This window comes from Leptodactylus fuscus, chromosome 3 (assembly GCF_031893055.1).
Source record: "Leptodactylus fuscus isolate aLepFus1 chromosome 3, aLepFus1.hap2, whole genome shotgun sequence".
NCBI lineage: Eukaryota > Metazoa > Chordata > Amphibia > Anura > Leptodactylidae > Leptodactylus > Leptodactylus fuscus.
Window position 1 is genome coordinate 46,846,707 of NC_134267.1, and position 22,266 is coordinate 46,868,972.

General features: G+C 41.0%; 1 protein-coding gene across 1 annotated transcript in view; it reads right to left on the reverse strand.

Moving 5' to 3' along the window:
- Positions 1-22,266, reverse strand: part of MTHFD1L (methylenetetrahydrofolate dehydrogenase (NADP+ dependent) 1 like) — a 128,796-nt gene that overhangs the window by 26,237 nt on the left and 80,293 nt on the right. The window contains exons 24-26 of the mRNA XM_075267508.1: positions 20,585-20,762; positions 11,807-11,914; positions 10,099-10,251 (exon numbers count right to left, since the gene is read on the reverse strand). Of these exons, the coding sequence (XP_075123609.1) occupies positions 10,099-10,251; positions 11,807-11,914; positions 20,585-20,762 (439 nt within the window). The remainder of the gene's footprint in view (positions 1-10,098; positions 10,252-11,806; positions 11,915-20,584; positions 20,763-22,266) is intronic.

A 22,266-nucleotide genomic window follows, 5' to 3' on the forward strand; every position in this document is an offset into this window, starting at 1 on the left:
CCGTCAGGAAAAAAAATAAACAACCTGCAAGCGTCTTACTCCTGTGCAATGATCATATGACCGAAAGTAATGAATGTAATCTGCAGCACCTGTAGTAAGTTATATACACGTATAATCCACTTCCTCCACTTCATCCTCCCAGTACCGGCACAATAAATGAAAAATGAATGAAAAAGCAAATAGCACATTTTTATGACATTGTGTTTCTAACTAAGATTATGACAAGGGGTTATCTAATCCTGCAAAAAATAGGCGGCAGCTTTCCAGGCAGTAAATTGCTGGAATCTTAAAATATTTGTGGTTGTGAACATAATAATTCCCTAAAATTGAATTTTAAAATCAAAAGGTCACCTGTATAGGAGCGTTCACACTACCGTCTGTGTCAGACAGGTAGTGTCCGCTCAAAATCTGTCACGGACATTAGGAGCGGACACTAGCTGTGTCCATGACACCTGTCATTTATTTCAATGGGCATCGGGTGCGTTGTTTTGCACTCCGTGCCCGTCCTTCCCTGTCCGCAAGTGAGGATGTCCGACTTCTCAAGCGGACAGAGGAACCCTGCATGCACCCCGATCACACAATACAGCGCGATAGGCACTGCTTTGAAGAAGGTCGTTCCTGATAGACTGTCCGGAACGCCCTTCTGACTGTAAAGAGCTACAGTACCGGCACCGATAGCTCTTTATCTGGGGTACAGATCGGGAAAGCCCACAGTACACCGAATTCAGTATATAGAACTGCCTGTGCCCCGGACCATGAAAGGTCCTCTTTAAAGGATATTTTCCCAGGAAACACATTGAGGCTAGGGCCCCATGGAGCGTCCCGCAGCAAAAAAGCCTTGCAGGAAAAACCAAAGCAGCATCGCATTGCAGTTCTTCCTGAAGAGCTTTAGATAGAAAATTTGCAGTTTTCCTCTGTAGACTTTGTTACAATTATACCTTTGAGGAAATCAATGGTGTTTCCGTAGATATAATTGACATGCTGCGATTTCCAAAAAAGCACCAGTTTTGAAAATCGCGGCGTGTCCGCACCACGGTTTTTACTGCAAAGTGGGCATGGGATTCACTAGAAAATCACAGCATGTCAATTATACCTTCAGAAATAACACAATGCGCAACATGTGGCCTTAACCTTATATGGAATTCATCATCAGAAAAGTGTTATAGTACCATGATAGTAATGATAGTACCATGTAGAGCAGTGTCTACAATTTCCAAAGAAGTCTTTTATTCTACCATGCAGATTTTTTATTTATTTATTTTTTAAAAATAGCATTAGCTGAAAAGAGCTTTAGGGTTGTGTCCTCACCTGCCAGGCCTTGTTATCTAGAGCACGCAGTGAAGCCCCACCTAGGAGAAGACACGTCCTTAAAGCCCTTTTTCAGCTGATTTGCACAAGGACAAATTGCTGATTTTCATGAATGCTGATCGGTGGGTGTCCGACTACCAAAGCCCCTACAACCATGCATCCTCGCTACCATTAACTTCAATAGGAGCATCGGAGGAAGTTCAAGTAGAGCACTTGGCCATCTCTGGAGCTCCCATTGAAGGGAATGGGAACGAGTGTACATATGGATTCACCAGCTGATCTTATTGTCTGTAGTCAGAACGGGGGGGTAAAAACACCCCCTGCTCTCAAGATTGGTGTGGACTCATTGGTCAAACCCCACTGATCAGCAATTTATCCCCTATTTTATGGAGAAAAGATAATGGGATTTGCTAGAATTCCATCCACTCTGCAAAGACTATAAAAACGACAATTTTTTCCCGTGATGTTTCCGCCTCGGCCAACCCGTGCCATTTAAGACCTTGTGGGGCCCTGGCCTAAATGTGGGAAATTCTCTCCCTTATACAAATTCTCTGTAAAATGGCTACCACCCAGGAAGAAAGTAAAAGTTATTGCAAATGATAGAGAGAATCTGAGGGCAAAAAGGTAAAAAGAATAAAACTGTAAAAAGGACATAAAAAAAAACCAAGTACAAAGTAGGGATTTCATTAAAAAAAAATTAAAAATAAAAATGAAAAATGTAAATCGACTTCTACAAAGTCAGAAATTACAATTGGTTAAGCAAACATGCTTGTAAGCTGCACCTCTAAAATGAGCAGCAGGGTGAAGTAGTAGTGAATATGAGAATGGTTTCACCCAAACAAAACTTTCATCCCTTTGTAAAGTAACCTCGGTGGTCTCTCGATTTGGATTTCCAAGAAAAACTCAGAGCTTGCCTCGTATCAGACCCTCTGCAAATTGGAATAACTAGCTCCAGCTGTCAAAGAGAACACACTTCCTGGTGAAAAATACCTAGCTGCAGATATCATCCTTGGAAATTAATCTACTGGAGTACATGTAATTAGATCTAATCACTGAAACACCCAGAAAGTTATAGGGGAAGAAATAAGCCACTATGAGTCTAGATATAGGAAAGGAAGTGCATACCTATCGGGATTTCATCAGCTGGGTGGAAGCAGGAAGGAGGAGGAAAGTCAATGAAGAAGCAGCCAAATCCCCTCAAATCTAAAGTTTGTCTCGAAGGAATGTTCTTTGAATGGATTACTGAACGAAGGGGAACTTTTTTTTGTCCTGCTGCTTTTTGGCTATATATCACACTGATGTAGTAGTATAGCTTTTAGTGATGCTTTTTTGCTAGATCTGTGTGTTACCTATACACACACCAGAGCTTCCAGTATGATGAAATTGCATGGTCTGTACCACATATATGTAACATATATGTAACTCCTATTACTGCTACAGCTGATGATTAGACAGACTCCTGTCACACAGTTAAAAATAATATGATAGCATAAGTGAGGAAGGCTGTACTAATAGGCCAGAGATGTATCTGCAAGACCCCGGGACACAATTCAAAACCTGTATTGGAACCCCTACCTACCTTGTGTCATTTAGAATACTAGTATATCTTAAAGGGAATCTACCATTAAAACCTCTTTATTTGTGGATAAGACGTCGGAATAGCCTTTAGAAAGGCTATTCATCTCTTACCTTTAGATGTGATCTCCGCGGTGCGTTCCTTAGAAATACCGTTTTTTACCGGTATGCAAATTCATTCTCTGGCAGCGATGGGGGCGGGCCCCAGCGCTGAAAATGCGATGGGAGCGTCCCCACTGTAGCTCGAGAACACGATCCTGCGACGCCTCTATCTTTGGCTGGATCCTCCCCTTCTCTGTAGTCTTCCTCCTGTGTCACCTCCAGGAGGAAGATGGTAGCCATTTTTGGGAGGCATCTCCTGTATTGAACTACAAGAGCAAGAGTGGCCTCCCAAAAATGACGGCTGGCATGCGCAGTCGGCTCTACTAGTGTCTCACTGGCAGAGCCAACTGCGCAAGTGTCGGAGGTGACACAGGAGGAAGACGACAGAGAAGGGGAGGATCCAGCCGAAGATACAGGAGTCGCAGGATCGTGTTCTCGAGCAGCAGTGGGGACGCCCTCATCACATTTTCAGCGCTGGGGCCTGCCCCCATCACTGCCAGAGAACTAATTTACATACCGGTAAAAAACGGTATTTCTAAGGAATGGCGCGGTGGAGAGCACATCTAAAGGTAAGAGACGAATAGCCTTTCTAAAGGCTATTCCGACGTCTTATCCACAAAAAAAGAGGTTTTAATAGTAGAATACCTTTGAGTGGTAAAGGGACCGCCGGGGCCCGCTCAGGGTCTGGTAGCAAGTGCTACTGTCGCACCTCCTATACCCACATCCCTGTAAGGGACTATTTAGAAGAACAGAGGGGGTGATAGTCACTCAGTCCCTGCCTGCTTGAGGCACAACCTCTCACTGTCCATATGATTCTCTGCTGAAGCATCATGGCCTTCATAGCTAAGCAGAGATGGTGTGAAAACAGGGGACTTCTGAAAATGAAGATGGAGTTGATTAGAAGTAAGGAGGAAGCTGCACTGCAAGATAGAGGTAGAGTATGATAAAAGTGTAGCGCATGATATATAATCAGGTGGGGGTGCAGGGTTGGAAATGTGTGCTTCCACTGGAGGTCTTCACCTTAAACAGCTTTGTATTTTACTCGGATGTGGGTCGCATGCCCAATTGTCCTTCTGTAGCAGTGGCTTCATGCCTATGTTGACAACTTCTTGCTAGATCAGAAAGTAGACACACAGAGGGATCTGGGCACTGGCAGAACGCAAGCTAGATCGCTGTGGAGAGTTTGGCTGTTTTTATATTTTTACGCCATTCTAACCAGTTTAGAAAAGTAATTCTTTATCGGTGGGAATACTTTAAGGCTGGGGCCCCACGCGGTATAAAAAGCGCCTGCAAAGTGGATGGGATTCTAGCAAAGCCCATCCACACAGTGCAACATTTCTGCTGTGTGAAATGCCGGCAGTTTCCCCATAGGTATAATTGAAGCAGAAAACCTCTGTGGACGTTCTGTGAAAAGTGCTGCGGGAAAAGCCATAATACGTTTCCACCGCAGTTTTTCGCTGTGGGGCTTTAGCCTAATAATGCTTTGATATTGAAAAAAGTTCTAATATATGAAGGTTCAAGCAACATTGTTAGTATTAAGTTTATTAAAAGCTGCATGAAAAGATATAGGTTAGCTAACAGTTCCAAAATAAGCAGCGTATCTTTCATGAGATGCCAAGACAAACATGCCCATTGATCGTCATTAGCTATGCATGATGCTGTGTTATGCAAGGTCTGATGTCCTCACAGCCAGTCAGCACAAAGTATCTAGAATGGATTATTGCATAGCGGTCTAATATACGAACCTTAGCACGCAGTTGGAATAATGATTTCTACATACAAGCTTCATTTTGGAATAGGCTGGCCATTGTGGGTATATGGTTGGTTCGACTCCAGACAATATTTGATTTTAATACCATACTCACAGGTAAAGTGATTCTAATAACCTTATATAACAGAATGAATTGCAATTCTGCTGGATATACATTACATGACATTATACCTTTACAGCAGGTTTGTCCTAGAGTATAAGTGTTATGCCATTTCGAGTTTTCACATTTCTGAATGGCTGCAGCTCACAATCACAAAGATTCTTAATTCGATGAAAAGGTTTTACCAGTTTATTCTGGAGGGGACTTCTTGGATGAGGGCCATGGTGTTGCTGGCCATAACCAACAGTTGATGTCACTGCTCCACCTGCACATAATCTGACTCCAGGCCAAGGTCACAGGGAACAGAGATAAAAGCTGCACAAGTGCTAATTAAATTCAACTCCGTGTTATTGCCAATATGTTCAGATAAAGTATAATTTATTTTCCCTCGAAAGCCATCCATGCTGTTTGGGAACAAGGGCCAACCATAACACAAAAGATAACAAGCTTCAAAAGGACTGCAACAACAAAGTATAGGAACAGCTCGAAAATGAGGAAACAAAAAAGCTGGTAAGGAGAAGTAAATCCATATGGGATCATCCATATTATCACACGTGAAGAAGATGCTATAGATTGGATACAGTAAGTAGTCAACATGTACAGCACACCAATAAATACAGAATAAAGAACTATAATGCAAGGTGAAATTACATGGACAGTCCAGTCAGGACCCCAACATGATATATAACTTAGTACTAGGGTTGAGCCGATCTTGAGATTTCAAGATCAATTTTAAAATCTGATTTCCGATCATTTTCCAGCCGATCTCGATCCTGATTGCGATCGTGAAATTTACTCGATCGCCAATCGAAATCCGATCTTTTCCGATCCCGATCGCTCAACCCTACTCAGTACCTACATGGGATGCAAACCAGCTGTTTATTTTCCTCAGACGTTGTCTTCAAGCCCAGCTTTATTAAGGATGATGTTTGTGACGACAACTTAGATACAGTGCCTACAGGAAGTAGATGGTAGTCAGAGACACGCCTGCTGCCTCATCATTGGTTCCGGCTGCTGCTCTCTATTCAGCAATTTATACAGATTCCATATGTGGAACATATCTATTTCTTACTTATTTTATGGGAAGAATATGCAAATCTGACTTCCATGATGTAATTAGGAAGCCAGTGCTTCAAGAATGCACACCAATAGAGGGCGCTCACTGAGAATGTGCAAGTCTATCTTCCATGATGTAATTAGGAAGACAGAGTCTCAGTCAAGCAGGTACAGTCAGGTAGCAGGTACAGTCAGGTAGCAGGTACAGTCAGGTAGCAGGTACAGTCAGGTAGCAGGTACAGTCTCTCAGCCAAGGACAGCTGTTTCGACGTTATTGCATCTCATCAGCTTGGCGCAAAGAGGACTGAACTGGCAGAGGTGAGAGGCTTTGACAGGGTTGGGGGATATCGTCACTCCATAGGGAGAGAACAACCATTTAGGTGTGTGGAGTCTTATTAAGCCATGAGCGCTCCACTGTGCAAAGGAACATAGGAAGAATATGCAAATCTGTCTTCCATGATGTAATTAGTAAGCCAGTGCCTCAAGAATGCACACCAAAAGAGGGCGCTGACTGAGAATGTGCAAATCTGTCTTCCATGATGTAATTAGGAAGACAGAATCTCAGTCAAGCAAACCCTTTAACATCATGCTGACCTTCTCAGAGGCCTTTGTTTGCAATGATGTTGGGATTTTACCAGGTACAGTATAGGTATACATAAAATATGGAAAGGGATCTCGATCTCGACCACCAAAAAAGAAATTCTTCAAATGACACGTTTAAAGGGTAACTGGCCCTTCCCTTAGTCAGTCGGAAAATATTACTGGCATAAGTGACTTTTGGTAAATAAAGTGCCATAAAATGTACCGTACATCACTGTGTCACGTCTGATATGTCAGTACATTCCTGCAGCTTATCTGATATATTTAGATGGGAACATATTCCATGAGAGACCAATAGCTTATAAAATGTTCTATTTCAGCTGACATAGTTCTGAAAGAATTCAACCCATGTAGATGAGAAAATGTCATGAGTGTGACAAGGTAAGTGACTTCACACAATGTGCACGTCACCGTACTTATGAATGAAATTTTCTTCCGGAACAAGCACAGGGAAAGCCATTTCCAAGGCTAAGAAGCACATGTGACAAGTCTTCCTGAATTCCAGGAACTTTTTTTGTTCAGAAACTACTTCCCTTTTCAAATGCATCATTGTTCTTAGAGATGATCTAACAGAAAGCTAGCCAGCCATGCCTCCTTGGCGTACGTGAGGCAGAAAGACTACAGAGCGATCTGGGTGGGTGAGATAACACAGCAGAAGAGCTCATGTGGAAATATAATCTCCCCAGCAGGACATAAGCGAAGCTATGGGACCTTACTATGTATTGAGGACAATAGGAAATTAGGTCAGGGCCCCTTTATAGGTAGTAAAAAGGAGACAATGGGTGGGGAAAAATACAATGCAATAATACAAAGTTACTTCTATATTTTACCCAAACCTCAGATTCTGGTCACTTGTGATTGAGTGCAGACATGTTACTTGTTTAGGACTGATCTATAGTCAAGTCGTGGGAAAATCTATGATTTTTCCAGAAAATGAAGTATTTCTCCCAGAAAATGATTGCAATTACACGTGTTTTGTTATTGGCACACAAAAACCCCCCCAAAAAAACAACAAAAAAAAAAAAAAAAAAAAAAAAGCCAAAAATGATATAAATTTCAAGCAAAGCTCCAAAAAGGGCCAGACAAAATTACTGGCACCCTCAACTTAATATTTGGTTGCGCACCCTTTAGAAAAGAATAACTGAAATCAGCGGCTTCCTATAATCATCAAGAAGTTTATTACACCTCTCAACTGAAATTTTGGACCAATTTTGCAAACTGCTCCAGGTCTCTCATATTTGAAGGGTTGTCTTCTTCCAAATATAAATTTTAAGCTCTAACAACAGTTGTCCAATGGAATTTAGATCAAGATTCATTGCTGGCCACTTTGTTTCCATCCATTTCTGGGTGCTTATTGAAGTATGTTTGGGGTTATTGTCCTGCTGGAAGACCCATGCCCTATGACACAAACCCAGCTTTTTGACACTGGGCCCTACATTATGACCTAAAATACTTTGAAGGCAAGGTATCGTGAAATCTGAAGATTAGCAGTCAAGGCACCCATTGCGAGAAGCACCTCTAAACATCTTTGAATCTCCACAATATTTGACTGTTTTCGGGAAGAATATCAGCAATGTCAACACTTATGGCAAGGGTTTCATCTTTTTGAGGCACCATTGTTTTATATATTAGATATACACACACTGGGGCACATTTTGCAATCCAAGTCCTATTCTTTCCTGTCTACATTTGCACCAAAATTCATAGTACACGGCAATTACAACATATTTATGAACAGTGTGCACCAGAAAGAAAATAAAAATGCGACAGGCGTTGAAAAATGTGCATCAGAATGAGCTTGGTTTAAAAGTATATAAGTTTACGACATTTATGAAACAGAAGAACAAATATGGTGCTGATTTCATGTGCAAATTAGACCAAATTTAAAATGGTGTAAGGAATTTACGACAATTTACTTTGTGCACCAAAAATTCCTGTCGTGGGTCACATGTCTTAAGAGAGAGAAGATTTGTGTCTGCTTACATTAGGCCAAGAATTGTAGGATCAAATTTTTGTTGCTTACAGCCTGCAAGTTAAAGGGGCTCTATCAGCAAAATCATGCTGATAGAGCCCCACATATGCGTGCATAGCCTTTAAAAAGGCTATTCAAGCACTGTAAAAGTTAAATTAAACTACCCCCCCCGTTTTAAAATAATAACTTATATAAGAATGTTCTCTACTTACGGAACGTGCACCCTGGGCGGGCATTCAGGGTGCGCCATCTTCTTCTTCCCCGCCTCTTCTTCCTCTGACGTCTTCGGGTCCCGTCCTCCTCCGGCGCTTGCTCGCGGACACTGATAAAAAAAAAAGCCCGGGCGCATGCGCAGTAGCACGCGGCTTCTACTACGGCTACTGTGCATGCGCCCGGGCTATATTTTTTTCTATCAGTGTCCGCGAGCAAGCGCCGGAGGAGGACGGGACCCGAAGACATCGGAGGAAGAAGAGGCGGGGAAGAAGATGAAGACACACCCTGAATGCCCGCCCAGCGTGCACGTTCCGTAAGTAAATCACATTCTTTTTTAAGTTATTATTTTAAAACGGGGGGGTGGTTTAATTTAACATTTACGGTGCCTGAATAGCCTTTTTAAAGGCTATGCACGCATATGTGGGGCTCTATCAGCATGATTTTGCTGATAGAGCCCCTTTAAGATTTTTGTCTACAGATTTTGTCTAAAATTTTTGCACTAAATATTTGTCTCCAATTTTGCGCCAAATATTTATTATAGTGGGCCAGAATTTTGGAACTTCTAGAAACACTCCATAATTATGAAGGTCTGTACGACAGATTCATAAATGTCTAAAACTAGGAATTATGGGAAGAATATGCAAATCTGTCTTCCATGATGTAATTAGGAAGTCAGTTGCTGCCTCAATGTTGCAAACCAATAGAGGGCGCTCACTGGAATGTGCAAGCCTGTCTTCCCTGATGTAGTTAGGAAGACAGGATTTCAGTGAAACAACCCAATAAAGGTTTGCTCCCTTTCGCATCATGCTCGACCTTCCAAGAGGCCTTTGTTTTGCAATGACGCTGGGATTATTACCAGGTATAGTCTCTCAATCGAGGACGGCCATTTCAATGTACTTGCAACACGTCAGCCCGATGTAGAGAAGACTATAACCTGGTAGAGGTGAGAGGCTTAGACAGCAAAGATCGACAGTAAATGCCCCGAAGCCTGGGAACAAAGTGAAACATCCTTGACGGTCACAAGAAAGGGCTACAAGTCTGATGAATGTTAAAGGCTAGGGCAAAGGTTGGCAGAGAATGCATTGTTATAATAAAACATTAAGTGTATGTTCTGTAATTACTGCTAATTTATATTCATTGACAAAGATACTAAGTATATTGAAATCCATGTGAATGCCCTTGTGTCCCACCATAGTGTAGTAATTGTAGGTGTGTAAGAAAGGAAAGAAAATGAAGTTCCATTTGGATAGAGGTCTAGTAAAATTTATAATACACATGGAAGTGGAATTTTAGAAACAATTTAAATGGGTAGAAATTACTGTTAAATTAATTAAATGAATATTAAGTGCAATTTAAAAATAAAATTAAACTGAACAGAAATTAATAGTATATAATACTCACAGTTCCCACTAGTGGATATATGAATCCGGCACCGATGCTAGCTCGGACATCACTTATGGGTAGAACGAAACCTGTGGGTACTCCTTTCTTGTCAGACTGATGTGATAAAGACAGATGTGTCTTGGCCATACAGATTGGAAGTTTATTAAAACCCTGAGTAAAAACAAAGATTTAAAGAGGTTTTAAACATTTGCAAGCTGTAGATTTGGAGACAACCTGCCATGATCATTAGCTAAACTGCTTAACCTTATTGCGTTCTGTACATTCATATACACTATTAACACAGAACAACCATATGATTCGGATCTCTCCCTTTTTTGGCAATCTGATCTACCATTTACAAACTACAAGCGGTCAATAAAGCCAGGAGCAGTACACTGTTAGAGTTATGTCAGAGGCAGCAGGATAGCCAGCTATGTGAAGAAGTTTGGGTGCAGTAGGTGCTGGGGAAGGGGAGGGGGTGTTTTGGTTGTCTGTCTGCCCCTTCCCTGAGCTTGAGGACTGTTTTTTCTTCCCCCACTTGGAATTCAGCCTGGCTGAATATAGGGTATCTGCAGTGCTCCTATTAACCCCTTCCCGACGGAACAGGAGCACTGCAGATACCCTATATTCAGTAGACCGGGCACTATCAGACACAGGGATACCTAATATGTGTGTGTTTCACAGTTATTTTCTACTTTTATATGTATTCTAGGGAAAGGAGGGATTTAGAACTTTTATTTACTTTATTTTTTTTATTAGATTTCTTTAAGCTTTTTTTTTTTTTTCACTATTTTCTGGGAGATTCTATACATTACTATCGCAGCTGGTCATAGACACCCCCTCCCCCCCCCCCCCCAAAAAAAAAAAAAAAACCCCAAAAAAAACCTTTTTTTTTTTCTTTTCGCTTGACTCGAGTATAAACCGAGGGGGTCTTTTTCAGCTCAAAAACTGTGCTGAAAAATTTGACTTATACTTGAGTATATATGGTACTTATTTTATTCGCAAAGCTGGATGAAACCCAGCCCAAGACACAGGAAAAACTTCTTGCACTGTATAAACATTTGGGGAGAAGTTATCAAGCCCTGTAGTTCAGAATCCGGGAGGGTTTTATTACTTATCACATAAGTCTCAGAGTGCGGCTACACAATGATCTGGCCACACCACAGCTGCAGTCAGTACTAGGGTGTCGGGGGCTTCCACATTTAAACAGCAGTCAGCTTATTAAGCGAGCCCAACAAATGGATTCACGCACCCCATACCTAACTTTTACTCTCATCAATCGGTGCGTCCTGCTGTTCAGAGTACACAGTCTATTATCAATACGCAAATGCTCTGTTTGGAACAATGAGGCAACTGCAACCTCACAGCAACAGAGGCACCGATCCACAAGGAGAAAAACACTTGGGTTATCTGCACAGCTGGGTTGATATGCTGGGTTCGGGTGACACACTCCCTTTAAGTAATAATTGATCAGTGGTTTCCTTTATGGATGATCATGCTGTGACATGCAAAACCGCACAGTTAGTATTGAGGAAAAGCCAAAAAACGCTTTCATTTACAAAAGGGAAAGAACTAGCTATCCCAACATTGACTGCGGCTGTGGTGCAGTCAGTATATTGTGTGGCAGCACCCTCCGTGTGGTCAAACACTGTCACAACTTTCGACCGCCAGATTTCTATTACTAAATGACTGAATGATTGAGCCCACATTGGATAATAGACTTTACCTGTTGTGTGTAGACGTCAATCTTAGCCTGAGCTTTTGGAGACAGTTCTATATCTGCAGCACCATAGACCTTCTGAGCTATGGTTCTGATCTTTTCTGCAATAGGGAGCTGAAAGAAGAAAAAAAAAATATTATAATATATATATATTGGTCAATAGTCATTTTTGCAAACCAAACTCTGAAATTTCAATTCCCTTCTAACATCAAGCAATGTAAAACTAGAGAATGTGAACAAATCACTATTATTTTTTCAGAAATACAACAAATCACTGAAAATTAAATACTATATATGGCCACACGGTGGCTCAGTGGTTAGCACTGTAGCCTTGCAGCACTGGAATCCTGGTGTTCAAATCCTGCCAAGGGCAAAAAAACCATCTGCAAGGAGTTTGTATGTTCTCCCCGTGTTTGCATGGATTTCCATCCCATATTCCAAAGACATACTGATAGGGAAAAATGTACATTGTGAGCTCTATGTGGGGCTCACAATCTACATAAAACATAAATAAACAAAAATTAAATATATATGTCTAAAATAAAAAATTATACGTTAGCTGATACTAGAATGTGTTATAAACCAGTTATACATTCTTCCTTAATTGGAGTCTGCAGGAAAATCGTTATCATACTGATGACAGTACTTTATAGAGCTGCTTTCCAAAGATGCATTTCTTGTTCTGCCTTGCAGCTCCATTTTCAAGAACATCACTGTTTTATTCTTATGCAACTTGGCTAAGAAAGGATTTAGAGGCCTTTCCTCTCCCGTTGGGGTCACATTTTGCCTAAAGCAACCAGTCTGTCTCTTAATGTTTTGTAATCATTGTGGGTGCGCTTTGAATTATAGCAAGTGCAGATAGTGATATACTGTCTACAGCAGGGTGAATGCGCAATAAAATTTTAAAGGGGCTGTCCAAGACAAGATAATTATGATACATCCTTGAATAGGAGCTGGGCTGCAATAGTGCACCGTATTTGCTTCCAGGCAAATATCAGCTGGTTGGAGGGAGTGCTGTATGTCAAACACCCTCCAAGACACCGATGAACTCACCTAAAGGTGGGCGATTAGTATCTGATCTTGGACAACCCATTTAACGATCTGTCCATTTGCACCTCTTATTTAATTATGGGTGAATAACGTTACTGATAAAAAGTAACAAGAATTCATTTCTTTCTACTAGTAAAAAACATTCAAACCGTGGTCCATATAATTAATCCTCAACCAGCCTATGCCAAGTACTGGAGCAATAAAGCTTTCAGGGTATACCGCAGGCTCACCAGCTTGTAGTTCATGGATTAAAGGGGTATTCCCATGACGCTTGTTCACTAACCTGCAGGCTATTGTGCTCTCTTCACTTCCTGCTTTTCTTGGCACATAGGTGGGCGGGGTTTGCATGGGATTGGTTGTAAATGAATTACCACAGTGTGAAGCTGATGTAGCAGAGCTAGATTTGAGTCAGCCTGCATTACATACAGAGGTAACGGACTCCCTATCTCAGCCCTTATCAGCCAAATTCAATTAAACCGACTGATAAGAGCTCAGAAATCCTGGAGCTCTCACCTCCCTTATCTGAGAAGCTGCGCTACTAAAAAGACACAAACAGCTCAGAGCTGCTCCCAGCTCCTCCTTCCCCCCTGAGAGCAGGCAGCTACATCACTTGACAAATGAGCAGATAATCCCAAGGGCCATAGAAACGGAGTGTAAACAATGAAGTAAATAAATTAAAATAGCGGCCAAACAGAGCAGTTTTTATAAAGCAATGCATTTAGGAAAAGTCTTAAATCCATGTAAACTAGCAGTATAGATAGGATCCTTGTGATGGGACAACCCCTTTAAGACTCTGGACTTGAACCACAGGGGTCCCAAGAAGCTTTATAGGTTCTAATATGAAAGACATCAGGTATCCCATACATACAGTATATGATAGGACAGAAAATTGTATAACTATTCGTACCAACACTCTCACCGCAAGCACAAGTTTACTGGTGGTACAAATAAGAAGGTTAATGAGTTTTTCCAATGGTTTGGGGGTACTGCAGGGTGAATACTAACTTCCTTGGTTATCCATGGAAGTAGAGGTGTTAATGCCTGGTTACCGGGGAACTTCTGGTGTACTAAGGTAGTGCATGTGTTGATATTTATTATGGAAAACCCAATTCCAGTTGATTATACTCAACTGCCCTCGTTGTACCCCCCCAAAAACAGACATAACAGTCATTGATGGGGTGTTTGAAAGCTTTCAATTTCAATTTCCTGCCCTGCACTGATCTCACATGTTGGAGCCAAAAGTGGACAGATGACCATGTGGCTGCATAGTCTGTTCTATAACTCAGCAGTGCCCATTATAAATTCTCAACTCAGTAATGAAGGAAATGGTTGAAAGCATGTCTCGTGTCACTGACCCCTCACGTTACCCTATAAAATGCCATTTTTCATCTGTACTGTAATATATATTATATTGTGTATATACACACACACACACACACACCTCTCCTCAGCTCTACTCCTGAGCATTGCAACGCTAATGTTCCAAAGACAATTAGCAAATATCACTTAGTAATGAGTAACCTGAAAAAAACCACAAGGATTTTTATGTAATTCATAGTGTCCTTGTCCCTTAAAAGGGATACATCTGCTGACTGGCTAAGTAACTTTAGATGATATCTAGAGGACAACATACCTTTCTGCTACAAGGTCACCAAAAGCATTAGATGTACCAGATTCAGAGAGAACATCTGCTGTGGGAAAGCTGCAGATTTTAATAAGATCCTCTTGTATCCAAACAGGAAAGTTCATCCTGACATGATCGTCCTGTGATCGCGTTTCTCAATTAAGAGATACTTAATCCTAACCTGCTGAACTCCCCGATACCGCTATGAAGGAGAACATCTGCTCACCTTGGGGGCAGGAATCGAGCTTTATTGACAAGACTTGTGCAAAAAAACAAAAACACTGATCAGGCTGAGTATTCATTAACAGGCACAAATGTGCAGTCAAAGTATAAGAAAAAAAAAATGCTCAACAAGATTACATAGTGTATGTGAAGTGTATGGAGGTGAGGAGGCAGCAACCACTAGTCTATTGTCGGGGTTTGCACCCAATCTGGAGATCCATTTTAAATCTTGAAGTAAAGATGGTGAGGATTATTAATATGGGCAGACGACATGTAAGGTGATCAATACGAGCAGAAACTCTGTGTTACAAGGACAAGCTCCAAGAAGGCACGGCACACATTACACAGCTTAAATCAGTCTTAAAAGTATTCTTGGCTCTTACATTAGCTTTATAGCATCTGTTTATAATGGAGTCATGGCATCTTTGTCGGATCCATTTTCAGATGGCAGCAAGCCCTGATGGACCCAGTGGACTATAAAGTAACCCTCCAGGCGAAGCAGATGCACTTACAGGGAGGGTCACCAGAACCTAGCACATAGATAACTTGGGGTTACCTTAATCAAATGCCATTTTCCTCCGTTGTCCAGATATGTCTGTTTTTGGCAAAGTGACCAAAGCCATCAATTTGCACATTGCAGCGTCATTTTTTGTTTCACTATTTAACATCATTCACCAAATAGAATCCCAAATAACTATTTTTTGATCATCTGGAACTTATGCACATGGCAATACTTAATATGCTTATTTTTTAGTTTACATTATTTTTTATATAATTTTTCTTTATTTATTTTCAAAACCGCTCCAAAGTGAAATAACAAACATATTTGGAAACTGTAGAATCACCTCTACTTGATTCCCTGTAGCAAATAATGGTACATAGACCATCTATGAGTAATAGAGTAATGAGGCTGGAAGCTATTGATTGGCTTCCTGGCTGACAAGGTAATCCCTTCAAAGCCCAGGACCGCAAAGAGGGGAGGGCTGTAGACTCTACTGGATTCGGGTGTGAGTGTAGAGGTTATTATACAGTACTATATAGTATTTATTATTCTAAGCCTTTTTTGAGTGAGTGGGGAAGGGGAACTTGGAACATCCCTTTAACATAAAACAAGAACAGGGCTAGCGTGTTAAGAGTAACCTCTAGAGCCCCCTAGTTTCTGGGCCTGGTAGCAGCTGCAATCCCTATATGGATTATTGCATAGCATGCTATAAACAGATATGTGATTTATAAAGATGCAAACAAACATGAGATAAGACGGATGTCCAAGAGGTCCAACTTCGTTAGAAAGGCAAAATTTAGTTAGTATTGACTGTAGGAATTCCTACACCTGAATGCCATAACTTACAAATAACATGCTGAAAAAAGTCAGAGAAATGTATAACCTGTTCTATTGCACCATTTAATGAAACCATCAGAGTCAAAAACTATACTTCTCAGTTTTGTGCTTTTTCATTTTAATGTTCTCGTTGTTTAAAAACAAACAAAAACACACCGTCTTGGCCTAGAGTTTCAGTTCTCAACCTGTGGGTCACGACTTCTTTGGGGATTGAACGACCCTTCCACAGGGGTAGCCTAAGACCATCGGAAAACACATTTCCAATGTCCTTAGGAATCAAGACACTGCTCCACAAGGGTCCCCGGATCAGGAGCATCAGGTTTTTAGCGTGATGCTCCGGATCCCAGGACCTCCACAGCTGTATCGGCGTGCAATGCTGTTCAAGCAGATACTGTTTAATTCTATGGCAGAGCAGGGAGCTGACAGGTCCCTGCTCTGCCATAGAGGACTGCGGATAGCGCACAGGACATCACGGAGTAAGTGGTGTGATGACGTCACTGCATTACACCACCTGTACCTGTACTACAGGGAGAGTCTTCAGCTGCGCCGCTCATCGTGGGAGTATGCTAAGGAGAGTACAAGATTTTTTTTTTTTTTCTAGTAAGGGAAAGGTATCACCTGCTATGGGGCAAACTATTATTTATAGGGGGAGCTAATATTTATTGTGGGGGGGGAACTATTATATATAAGGGAGCTAGTATTTATAATGGAGGAACTATTATACATAAGGGGAACTATTATAAGAGAGGAATTATTATATATAGGGGGGTTATTAAATATAAGTGGGAACAAATGTATATATCTCCCCCTTATAACAGTCCTCTAATATATAAGAGGGTAATTTATAATGGAGGAACTGTTTTATATAAGGAGTGCTATTATACAGTCCTATGAAAAAGTCCTATGAAAAAGGCACCCCTATTAATCTTAATCATTTTTAGTTCTAAATATTTTGTAGTTTGCAACAGCCATTTCACTTTGATATATCTAATAGCTGATGGACACAGTAATATTTTTGTATCCTTCCCCTGAACATCTATGTTGAACAATCTTTGTTTTCAGATCATTTGAGAGCGGGCTGTCCATGCTCAGCGATCATCAAACTTAACTGAACTTGAATTGTTTTGTAAAGAGGAATGGTCCAAAATCCCTTCATCCAGGATCCAGGAACTGATTAAAAGCTACAGGAAGCGACTAGAGGCTGTTATCTTTGCAAAAGGAGGATCTACTAAATATTAATGTCACTTTTCTGTTGAGGTGCCCATACTTTTGCACCGGTCAAATTTTGGTTTAATGCATATTGCACATTTTCTGTTAGTACAATAAACCTCATTTCAATCCTGAAATATTACTTTGTCCATCAGTTATTAGATATATCAAACTGAAATGGCTGCTGCAAACACCAAAATATTTAGAACTAAAAATGATTAAGATTAATAGGGGTGCCCAAACTTTTTCATAGGACTGTAAGGGAGGAATTGTTATATATAAGGAGCACTATTATAAGGTGAGGCTGTTATATATAACAGGGGACTACTAAAATATATACTATAGGATCCTGCACATCAGATATTTACATTACGATTCATAACAGCAAAATTACAGCTATGAAGTAGCAATAAAAATAATTTGGGGGGGTCACCACAACATAACGAACTGTATTAAACGGTTGCCGCATTAGTAGAGTTGAGAACCAGAGGTCTAGAGAATAAAGAAGTTCTAGAATCTGAAACCATGTATAGAAAAAGAAATTGTAAATCATCAATCCACAAAATCTTTTTGCCGGCAATGGGACTTAACCTTCCATGCAATTTCTGTGCAAAGATAAAAGAGTTTATTGTCCAAAGAAAAACGTATTGGAAAAGATTTTGGGAGAAAAAGTGTAAACAAAAAGAGGTCTGCAAAATGTAGGCCGATTATCTGTTTTCTACCAAGTTCCTGCGATTCCATAGTAATACCATAAAAAGCAGCTTGCCATTCTTGACAAAGTGATCTAAACTGTTTAAACCATTTAAGGTCAGGAACAGACAAAGCTTATTTTCACTACGTTCACCAAGAGGAATCGCCTTCTGACCAGTCGAATGTTAAACAATCGCCAAGCGGCTAATGCCCCAGAGACACCGATTCACAAACTCTGCTTCTCAATGACAAAAATAATATTTACACCACCTGAACATGAGTTTATACAGCTTAAATAGACTGTACGGATCCAGCAGACACAACATGGAACTCATCAACTGCAAATGTAATAAATTCACAATTAAAGAGGCTTCTAAAACCTTCAAAATTTACCACCCGGCCTATTATATACTGCAAAGATCTTCAGAGAAAATAGATATTTCCTCAACACCCAAAAATTTACAAAAGTGAGACAGTATTAAAACAATCAAAAAGCTACTGAATATCAATAATACACAGACATACTAATATATGTAAATGGAATCCAGCAATCCAGTGGAGGAGTATGTAGAGGATGGGAGTGGTATTCAATCACAGTTGAGACCACATGGTTGGTGCAGTAATGAGGGGTCATGCCATCTGTGGCACAGCCTGCGGAAATGTCTCCTGGCTGATGGTGGTTGGAATGCACTTGATGGTTCTAGGTGCGGAGAGGGGATGTCTAGCCCCTGTACAAATTACTAGATCATAGAGAGTGGCAGGGCTTCCAGGGAACAAGGCACTATGTGGAACCATATGGAACGTGGCAACAGACAACAAAGCGTCGGGGACAGGTGGAGTTAATATTTTAATGTTACACCTGCCACAGGCCCCTCAATGGTTTGTCCAACTCCTAGACAACGCCTTTAAAGGACAGCTGAAACCATCCAAACAAATAAGGTTTTTCTACGTCTGGCAGTCTCTCCCTTTCTCAAAAGAGTGTTTTGTTTTTTTTTGGTTTTTTTTAACTCTTATTTTCTCTTGCTTCACAAAAATTGCACAGGCAGTGCTGTGTAGGAGCAAAAAGGCTGCCAAGCCTGGCCAGAAGCTCACAGGTCTGGTTGTGGCTATAAGGCACAGACAGTGTCACACACCCAGAACTGAAAAAAGTGACCAATGTAATATAGCTAATCTCTTGTTTGACTAATTAGAAGCACCAAACGCTGACTTTTAGCGACCAGACTTTGGGTACACACTCCCTCTCCTCTTCTGGGAGAGAAAGGAGACAGCCTGTCTCCTCCGTGACTAGAAAGTCAAAAGAATACATCTAGCTTGCTCCAGCTTTATTTGTATAGATCATCCTAACATGGTCTTAAAATGGCAAGACATCAAACATGTACAGGGACACTGCAGTCAGACCCACAATATCTTAGGTTCTCAGTGTTCTCGCAAGTCTCTAACCTGTCAAATAAATGATGACTACATTAAGGTATACCTCCAGTTATAAAGAACTTTTCTCAAATGAAGAGGTTAAAATATGAAACTTTGTAATATATCTTATGATATATAATGTAGTGGGGGGGGGGGGGGTACTGAGGAGCATATAATACAGTGTGTGTGGGGGGGTGATACTGAGGAGTATATAATACAGTGGGATGATACTGAGGAATATATAATACAGGGGGGTGGGGGGCATACTGAAGAGTATATAATACAGTGGGATGATACTGAGGAGCATATAATACAGTGGGGGGTACTAAGGAGCATATAATACAGTGGGGGGTACTGAGGAGCATATAATACAGTGGGGTGGGGGTGTACTGAGGAACATAATACAGTGGGGTTACTGAGGAGCATATAATACAGTGGGTTGGTATTGAGGAGTATATAATACAGTGTGTGTGTGGGGGGGTGATACTGAGGAGTATATAATACAGTGGGCTGGGGGGGGCGTACTGAGAAGCATATGACACTTTGGGGTGGGGGGGCGTACTGAGGAGCATATAATACTGTGGGGTGAGGGGCATACTGAGGTGCATATAATACAGTGGGGTGGGGCGCATACTGAAGAGTATATAATACAGTGGGGGGGGGGTACTGAGGAGCATATAATACAGTGGGGGGTACTGAGGCACAGATAATACTGGGGGGGGGGCGCTACTGTGGAGCATATAAACTAAAAAAAAAAATTAAACTATATTTCGGCCCTCCAGTGGTTTGAGGGACAATGAACTGGCCCCCTGTTTGAAAAGTTAGAGGACCCCTGTATTAGAAAGTCCAGCCAAAATCATTGGGCTTGGATAATCTAATGTATATGGCCAGTTTAAGAGGTAAACGTGGTCAACATTTATAGCGATACTTTATAACTAACACTTGATAGTTGTGATGGTATGACATCTTCACACTTTCTTACATAGAACATCTCACCAAGAATACAGTAAAAGTAACAGAAATAAATCACTGGCAGATGTTTGATGCAAATCTCAGATACGAAAGGAGAAGCAGAAAAGAGAAACATAGGACAACTCATCTGGTCAAAAACTATACAAATCCCCAGGAGTGTAAGATGTTACCAAGTTAGAAACTTTGGGATGTGCCACAAATCATGCATTTCCATTTCTTAAAGACTAAAATCCATTTCTTAAGAGGCTGAATATGTAAATTCTCTTACCTCTAAGTCATATAGATATCTGAAGTCAATGTCTTGGTCTGCAGCTCCCTTCACAGCGTCAGCTAGTTCCAGAGCTCCTTTGCCGCCAAATGACCAGTGATTACATGGAACGGCATCGAAGGCCCCAGACTCCTTAGCTATTTTGCAGACTAGGTCAATTTCAGCTGGAGTATCAGTTCTGTATATTTAAGAGAAAAATAAAGCTTACAAAAAAAGGCCAAAACAGGAATATTTTTGACTGCAATACAATCTCTATACAAACTGTATTCATGTAAATTACCGTATATACCTGAGTATAAGCTGAATTTTTCAGCACAGTTTTTGTGCTGAAAAAGCCCCCTCGGCTTATACTCGAGTCAGCAAAAAAAAAAAAGAAAAAAGAAATTTTTTTTTTTCTTTTTTTAGGAGGCGGGGGGGGGGGGGGGGGGGTCTATGACCAGCTGCAATATCAATGCATGGAATCTCCCATAAAATAGTGGGGGGAAAAAAAGCTTTAAAAAAAAATCCCTCCTTTCCCTAGAATACATATAAAAGTAGAAAGTCACTGTGAAACACAAACACATTTAGGTATCCCTGTGTCTGAAAGTGCCCGGTCTACTGAATATAGGGGATCTGCAGTGCTCCTGTTCCATCGGGAAGGGGTTAATAGCCAGACTGAATTCCAAGTGGGGGAAAAAGAAAACAGTCCTCAAGCTCAGGGAAGGGGCAGACAGACAACCAAACACCCCCTCCCCTTTCCCAGCAACTACTGCACCCAAAAACTCCGACCATTTAAATTTTTTAAATTTTCCAGTAGCTGCTGCATTTCCCAGTTTTTTGTGGTAAAATTAGGGGCCTCGGCTTATATTCGGGTCGGCTTATACTCGAGTATATACGGTATCTTGTCCTGCTATAGCTCCTCCCACCAGACACTCATCTTGGTCTTTACTTCACAATTCAGTTTCTGACTCTCCTGTCGGCTGGTGAAAGCAGGCAAGGTTCATGTAGTTGGGTCACTACAATATGTCTGCTTGTCCAAAACCAAAAGGCACCAGAGAAGACTGCAGTCATATGGCCTCAGGGAACATTTAATTATTTAGGGTCCACCATTGCGGAATCGCAGCATTTCTTGTTGCATATTTTGCTGAGATTTTTTGAGTGAAAACTCAGAAGTGTATTTTAACGGATGGGAAACTCGCAAGTGCTTTCTTTATATTTTCCGTTCCTTTTCAAACCACTAATGGCTTAAAAAAACGCAGCAAAATATGCAGAATTTCCACAACATGGCGTTTTAGCCCTAAGCATATTGTGGGGGAGGGTATTATACTATGTGGGAAAGAAGGAACATTATGCTGTGTGGGGCCACAAGGAGGGAACATGATATTATATGGGGTCACTAAGGGGGTGATACACTCTATTGAGGCCCACTAAAAGGTTTATTATACTGAGTGTGGGCAACAAAGACTAGTAGAGATTGTGAGGGGTCGGGGGGATGATTGTTTATTGTGCAGAAATTTTCCACTATTTTGTTCAACTTTTGTTCCTCTGAAAGTTTGAAGTATGTGTGAACAGTCCTTAACCACTGTAGACATGCATAGTTGAATCTACACCTGTAGGATGTACACACCCTACACCTGAAAAGTATATTTCTACACTTAACTACTACTGGTTACTGGGTTTCTTACTATAGGTAAAAAAAATAT